Source organism: Ips typographus, linkage group LG16, assembly GCF_016097725.1.
Source record: "Ips typographus isolate SLU linkage group LG16, UJ_Ityp_2.0, whole genome shotgun sequence".
Lineage (NCBI taxonomy): Eukaryota > Metazoa > Arthropoda > Insecta > Coleoptera > Curculionidae > Ips > Ips typographus.
The window spans coordinates 4,344,708-4,352,871 of NC_138437.1; the positions used below are offsets into that span (position 1 = coordinate 4,344,708).

The window sequence follows — 8,164 nt, forward strand, 5'->3', positions numbered from 1 at the left end:
AAGTGTGTCAAGGCAGCAATGGCGCTATAACAACAATTTTTGACAATCTGAGGTCAGCAAGAAGACTTATTGCTGTAATTTTGGCAATTTACAAACAGTAAGAATATGTCAAAGCAGAGAGATATAAAGTATTGACAATCTGAGGGTAGTAAGAGAGTGTCAAAACAGTAAGAAGCCTTTTACATCATAATTTGACAATCTGAAGGCATTAAAAAGTGTGTCATGGCAGCAATAAAGTTTTAACAACAATTTTTGCCAATCTGAGGTCAGCAAGAAGACTTATTGCATTAATTTTGACACTTTATAGATAGCCAAAATGTGTCCAAGAAGGAAAATATAAAGTGTTAACAATCTGAGGGCAATCAGTAGCAAGCAAGTACATTCTGAAAGATGTAAGAATGTTTAATATATAATTTTTGACAGTTAAAATGTGTCGAGGCAGCAATAAAGCTTTAACAATTAAAACAAAAAAAGCATAATTTTTGTTATGTTCGCAAAATTGCAAAGCTAAACCATATCATATGATGCATCATTATTAAACCCCAAATTGCAAATTGCGAAATATACTTCTTTTGACTTACGATTTTCCTGCATTTCAGTAAAGGTCATAAATAGTCTAAAATTTATTTAAAAGGTATTATTCAATATGAAAAAGTCCATATAATGTAAGTGTCTAAAAATTGCTACTTATTTTAAAAAAATTCTACAGATAAACCGCATTCCTTAAAAGCAAATTTCATAATGGAATGAAAACTTTCTTTAACTAAAACTGACATAAGCTACTGACTTTGATAAGGGATTTTATTAAGAATGACATATGCTTATAACACTTTAGCTTAAAGAAACTTTAAAATCGGTTTTGAGAGTGGTTGTTGCAAATAATTTTGGAAACTATTTAATACACAGTGGCGTCCCTATAATTGATTATCAATTTGCTGGAATATCTGTATAACTTCAGGAAATCATGTTGTACCAAAAATAAACTGGAATGTATGGTATTATACACTCTGTAATATTCTGGGTAGTTTTAGAAAATAATAAGCAATGTCCTTAATTGTCATAGTTTTTTTGGTATAGCAGCATGGTTTGATGGATAATTAAGGTCCCGGCCTGAACTGGTTGGTGTGGAATACCAATTAGCAGATAAAACACCGTCGGAATATCTAATCACTAGTATATCAAGGAATGGGAGTTTATTGTATTTTGCCAGTACTGTGGTAAATTGTATTTTGAGATAAAATACATTGAAATGTTATAAAAACGTTCGTATATTATCCAGCCAGATAAAACAAAGTTATTAACATTAAGTGTTATAAATGAAAGTTTTAAAAGAATTATTAATGGAAATTTGCACATCACATGTTATATGAATTAAAATAATGTAATTAGGTAAAATCAAAATCATAAGAAGTTGCAAACTTTATATTTGAGTTTGAGTTTCTGCTGAACATATATAAGTTTTTATCAAATTTCTTCTTCCTAGAGATACATACAGTGTTCACCGCACAATTATTGCGTTTGAGTTGGTGAGTTGAGATTTTAATTACTACAGGATATAAACAAGAAATCCCAAACAAGATAGCATTACTCTCTAAGCGAAAACAATCGGATAAATAGTGGTTCAAAACTGTAGGTTTTGTCCATGTGTAATTAGATAATGTCCTTCTTCAAGCTACATTCAAGTGGACGTTCAGGGCTTAGAACTAAACCTTGGCCGAGTTAGTGTAAATGTAATTTTCTTTGCGTTAAAGTACGGGGGAATTAATTAAATGTAACCACGCTGTAATTAAATCCAAAACGGAGTAATTCGAAGAAAAAAGCGTACCCTTAGGAGTCTTAAGAACGACATGAGAAGCGGATGGAGTCGTAAAATAGACCCCGGTTGACAATATGTCAAATAGAGGTGCCGTAGGTACTGAAAAGCTCCTGTGTAATGCTAATGCGGCGCGATTACGAAGATACATTTTCATCAATTTAACAACTTCATTTCTAAATCCACCTTAATCCACACTCGCCGGTTACCGGCGATGATTAATTTCAGCAAACGACTTATCCTAATCCACTAAAATTTAAGTTTTACTTCGCGAAAAAAAGCAACAATCTTCGGATATTTGGGTTCAGTTACTGCTTATATATTATGATGTTCATGAATATGTACAAATGTACAATTTAAATCTGTGTGGCGTAATTTGAAAAAAAAAGGCAACCTACATAAATTAATTTATTTCGTACAGCAAAACAGGTGCACGCTGAAATATTTATGTAAAATTTCATTACTACCGGAGAATTTCATTACGGTCGGAACACGTTACGAACCATTTTATATTTTGCATTTTTAATCAGCTGTACAAGATAACTTGTTGTGATTTATTCGTGCATGTTTCGGGCATATGCAAATGTTTTTCACAATTTAGAAACTCACTATGTTCCGCTACAAATAACTAACAGTTTAAATTAACTTGTAAAAAAACATTGACACTAACAGTACACTTTTTTCCAGAACTATCAGGAACGGAAGCGGCCTATCCAGTTAAAAGATTCTCAGGATTATACACAGGACCGTACTTTGATCCTAGTACACCCATCAACATCACAACACAACTGGGGACGCATGCGTACCTTCCATGTAAAGTGAAGCAATTGGGCAACAAATCAGTTTCCTGGATTAGAAAAAGAGATGCCCATATTCTGACAGTAGATAGATACACTTTCATAGCTGATGATAGGTTTCAAGCATTCTTAGTGGAAGCCACAGACACTTGGACATTGCAAATAAAGTACGTCCAAGCAAGAGATGCTGGACAATATGAGTGTCAGGTCAGCACTGAGCCTAAAATGAGTCACTTTATAACCCTAAATGTTGTTGGTAAGTTTGAATTAGTTTCAATCATAGTTTCTTTAAGTATCAATTGTTTGTTTTTCAGTTCCAAAAATTGAAATAACTGGAGAACCCGACATGTATGTCAAAACTGGCAGTACCGTGCAGCTGAAATGCATTATTACCCAATCATTAGAAGAACCGGCCTACATATTCTGGTACCATGATGACGAGAGGGTACTTACATACGACAAAAGTCCCATCGATATAAAAGCAGAACGGGAAGGTCCTGATACTACAGTCAGCACTTTAATTATTCATTATGCAAACACCGAAGATTCTGGCAATTATACTTGCAGTCCATCGAATCTTGACTCTTCTTCTGTTCTTCTACACGTGTTAAATGGTAAGTTCAGGTTTTCAATTGGAATCATTGATAGTCTTATTGATTTTGAGTTTAAAATTAATTAGAAACCAGTTTTACTTTATACTAGTTGATATATCCGTGAAAATTAAGGTTAATAAAGTAATCTTCGCACATCAATACTTTTTGATGGATGGTATTTGCAAGAAAAGTGAAATGTTGTAATTTAGCCGGAATTATTTTATCAATTTTTTCATAATAATCTTACTAGTAGTGCAGTAGTTTTATGGTGGTTCTGAGGGGCTATGTACTTTGTTTTTTAAGTGATTCTGGCAATTTTGACAGTCAGAAAATCAAGAAAGTTAGTTTTTGACTGAGTCTATCTGAATTTAGTCAATTTAGCCGTATAGGCCACATACAGAACAGTAACAAGCCATATACAGAGAGTACTTAGACATCTATTTTCATGCTCCAGTAGTAACTTCCTTCATTGAGTATGTTAACGTTAACCAAATGGATTATCACTCCTATAACTTAGGATACATTTTGTAGCAAAAAGTCCAAAATTTCTTGATAACTCCAAATCTCCAAAAGATTAGAGTTGAGAAGAAGTTTAAACAAAATGAAAATTTAATTATATTTTGTTTAGTTTTGATGCAGAGAAGAATAGTCAATTTAGAAAATTAGATTAACTATTACTGTGAACATTATCGTCATTATATGCAAATGATCCACAAAAATGAATTTCGTTCAAATATGATTGCTGTTTCTATGTTAAGCTTGAAACTAAAAATATCCTTAAGATTTTTGCTACTTTGACGTGTTTCCAATGTTTTAGAATATTAAATCCACTTCAAATTGAATTTGCAACAAAAGAAAAGAAATTAACTTAAAATCTGTTTATTTTACTCATATTTCAATCTATCATAAACTTGGTAACTGTCAAATACCAATCCATGAAGCTATAGAACTGAAAAACGTGTTTAAAAGCAATACGTTCAGTGTGTATAGTCTTAATATTTGTAATTAAAATTTTATAGTTTTATGAGTTATTTTTTGGCAGTTGCGACATGTAAATGTCTCTTGGGGTTATACTTTGTTGTATCATAATGGTGGTGACTGTCAAAAACAACTTCATGAAGCTATCAAAATATTAAATGTCGCTTAAAAGCAGAACAATCAATAGAAATCATATTTAATGCTTGTTTATAGGTCTATGAATGCAATTTTGGCAGTTCTGACATACAAATGTATGTTTCGAACCAAATTGAATCTGTTACAAACGTGTCAACTGGCAAAACAATCACTTGCAAAACGTTTATTACGTTATATGTACTTTATAGCTTCATCAAGTTAAATTTTGATAGGTAACACGTCTATTTTGGACCTATTTTAATTTGGCACAATCGTGGCAACTATCAAATATCACTCCATAAAAGCATACAAAACCTGATTCAAAGCACTGTTAAAGTTAGTACAGTTGTAAATCATATTAAATGCTTGTTTATAACCCCATGAGTAGAAATTGATAGTCATGACGTGTATCTGATGTTTATTCTAACTACAATCTGACAGAAACTTGGAAACTGTCAAATACAACTCCATGAAGCTATAAAATTACCAAACTTTTTAAAAGCACTACAATCAGTGTAAATCATATTATTATGCATTTTATAGTTTTATGAGTTGTTTTTTGACAGTTGTAAATGTCTATTTTGGATATATTTCGATGTGTTACAAAGGTTGCAATTGCCATGAAGCTATCAAACTATAAAACATTGCTTAAAGGCAATACAATCCGTAGAAATTAATTTTGGCAGTTCTGTCATACAAATGTATGTTCCATACAGATAATTATTGTTCCTGGTCAGTTTCTTTCTACATTTTGTTCATTTTCGAAATATTGACTAGTAAACGTTGGAATATTCAATATTTGGGAGACGAATGGCACATAATAGCAGGCAAACGGTTGAAGATAAAGTAAAAACGATTTGCATGTTTCCATCTTATTTTTTTTGAGATTTATGTTGGTATTTTCAAAATATGACATTTGCCAGAAACTCTTAAAATAAATTGTATGGTCCCTCAGAGGCTCCGTATAGTTCACTATTTGTAATTCAAAAAAATATTGCAATAATATGTCACTCAGTTTATTTTGACACCACATTTCGTAGTATGCTAGTTGGACGTTATGATTGAAAATACAAATAATGGTAAACAGTTTCTGCTTTTTCTGTAGTTTTTTGCTACAAACTTAATTAACTCACGTGTTATATCAATAAGTTCCTAGTGTGTTTTGTTCGGAGGAATTTAGTTTCAGAATTTCTTTTAATTAAACAAGTATAAATCCAGCGTTATTACACAAAATATGAAAAACTATTAAATCATACAAATTGGCGAAAAAGGGTTTATAAAATGGGAGTTGCTCACATCAGTGGAAAAAATTATTTATGAAATGCGGATATAAAGTCCATTCAAAAATTTAAAGCCTGGTAAAAAAAACCGCTGAATTTATATGTGAAAAGACATCCCGCAATTTCTAAACGTTTCGTCCAGAATGTAAATCATAAAACACAGTTTTTTGGCGGGTTTTTCCTGTTAACACGAATTGATAGTTAGGGACGGTAGGGTTTTACAATTATGCATGTAAAATATCCCAAACTTTGTCGTCAAGCATCGTTAGGAAAGGAAAAAACTCATATACTATATTGTGAAAGTTTTCGTATTTCGAGTGTATAGTAATGAATAACTGAAAATGCAAAAAATCATTAAAATCACAGTAAAACCTCGTTGAACATTGAAGGGCTCCCCATTAAAACGACGTGATAGAATTCGCATTGGATTTAACATTTGTGTAAGTAAAACAAAACGATATTTGTGGTTAACAATAAAAGTCCCGCAAACACGCGTTACGTTCATTAAATAATACATGGCCCTGTTAACGGGACACAAATGATATTTGTAAATGCTTACCGACTAAATGAAATTAATAAAATCGACGTTGGGCGAATTTCAGCCGATAGAAACGTAAAATGGTTTAAATAAAATGTCATCATACATTTTAGGAGAACATCCTGCTGCTATGCAACGTGGAAAGAATTCAGCATCTCCGATTCCGGGATGGTCCCATTTATCGATGGGTTTGGGTTTGGCCGCTTGTACTCCACCCAGATTTGCAGTAGCAGTGGCTCTATCTTTGGCTCTAATAAGTGAGGTATTGGCATGCTAAATATTCGAAATAAACGTGTGAACTTACATTAATAAGATACTTTTAAGGATTATGTAAGTTCGACTGTTCGTAGAGACTCCTCGGTTGTGGTGTTTAAAACATAAAGGGGTTGAAATGCGATTAGGGCTGGCGATTGTTTTGTTGTGTGAATAATTTATTTTTTACCAAAAACTAATAAGAGCTTAGTAGATACAAGGAATTAAATTTACTTTAAAATTTAGATAGGTATTACGGTGAATTTGAATGAATAATAATTTGATACGATGTAAATATTAACGTAAGGATTTAGAGGTTTATTGTAATTATTTCGTCCCCTTTGTGCATGTTTTTTCTTCTGGAGTTGTGGAACAGTCAAGTAACCACGATGACTACACAAAATCGGTGCAAATACCTTGGAGAAATTATTTTTAAAATAAATTATTCAATTTCCTGTTGGGAGCTGTTTACGAGGTTATTTCCGTCGTATAATATTCTGATTTAAACTTAACGGTACGCCAAAACAAATCTGATCTAATAGTAGCTGAATGCATTATGAAATAGAGGTTATACATATCTTAAATCACTTTTGTACAGACAAAATCTTGAGTAGGTCATCATATTTTCTTTTTGAAGTTTGCTGATAGAGTGGAGAAGAAATGTTCATATGATTTCGAAGCAACATTGCATTTAACGAGTGGGTCTTATTATATTATGGTTATATTATATTATAGTGTTATTTGCACCTTTTGTGTTTTCTTGGATGATGTCAAAAATACAGCAACTTTTTAATAAAATATATTACCTTACTTTATTTTAGAACGGATGGCACCAAAATAGCACATTTGAAAAATCTCTTTCATTTGTGCTAAAGGCTGTGATTTGACTTTGAAATCAAATGTCAGCTTCTCCCTAGTGCCACCGCTAAAATGCTTCTAGGTTCTCCGTTTGTACATATTTTGTATAATACAATTTTTAACGAGGCGTCGTCTATAACGTCAGCTCCAAATAAGCAAAAGAAAACAATGTAAGTGTGATTATCCGTAAGTCTAGATGTAACACTATGTATCGATATGGTCAACTCTGGACGTTTTAGTATGCTTTAAAAATAAACGCTATAGACTATATACTGTTACTTAAACGACTGTTGGTTTTTCTTGGTTAATTTTATGTCGGTAACGTGTACGTGTGCCATTCAACTTTCAAATCAAAAGTCCTGCTGTTAATGAATTTTACATAAAATTTTATCTTTTTGTGTCCATTTTATTGATGTATATTAGATAAGGACAGAATGTAATCCATCTTTATGTTAAATATATCGTTAAACTAATCGGTGTTTTTGTTGAAATACCTCACTAGTTAAAAAAAAATATTAATAAAACTCCAAAAGTTTGAGTTAAGTTTTAGAGGGGTTCAGAAAGTTCTGGAAAAAAGTAATATTTTTTATACCTAAAAAGCGGGTATAACAGTCGTGCAAATTGAAGTAAAGTACGTCCTAAAGCTGGTGGCAGTGACGTAATAATTGTAGTTCCTTTTGTATTACATGTGAACTGAGCTAGATGGAAATTTGACGTCACTGACTATCATTTTTAAATTCGTGAATGTTTGTGCTGGTGCAGGGCCTCATTCAGAAATAACTCCACGTCCGTAATTTGACAATGTGTCATCTGATGAACATATTTAAAAAAACGAACCGGTGTCACGTGACCTGTCAAATGATTTCACGGAGTGCACACTGCACTTTTCCAGCTGTAATTTGAATTTATTGATTTAATTT

General features: G+C 32.2%; 1 protein-coding gene across 1 annotated transcript in view; it reads left to right on the forward strand.

The window, feature by feature from the left end:
- The window catches only part of LOC145738856 (lachesin-like), a 192,670-nt gene extending 184,953 nt beyond the window's left edge, over positions 1-7,717 (forward strand). Inside the window, exons 3-5 of the mRNA XM_081993978.1 lie at positions 2,501-2,866; positions 2,925-3,224; positions 6,248-7,717. Coding sequence (XP_081850104.1) covers positions 2,501-2,866; positions 2,925-3,224; positions 6,248-6,411 — 830 coding nt within the window. The 3' untranslated portion in view covers positions 6,412-7,717. The remainder of the gene's footprint in view (positions 1-2,500; positions 2,867-2,924; positions 3,225-6,247) is intronic.
- The last annotated feature ends 447 nt before the right edge of the window (positions 7,718-8,164 follow it).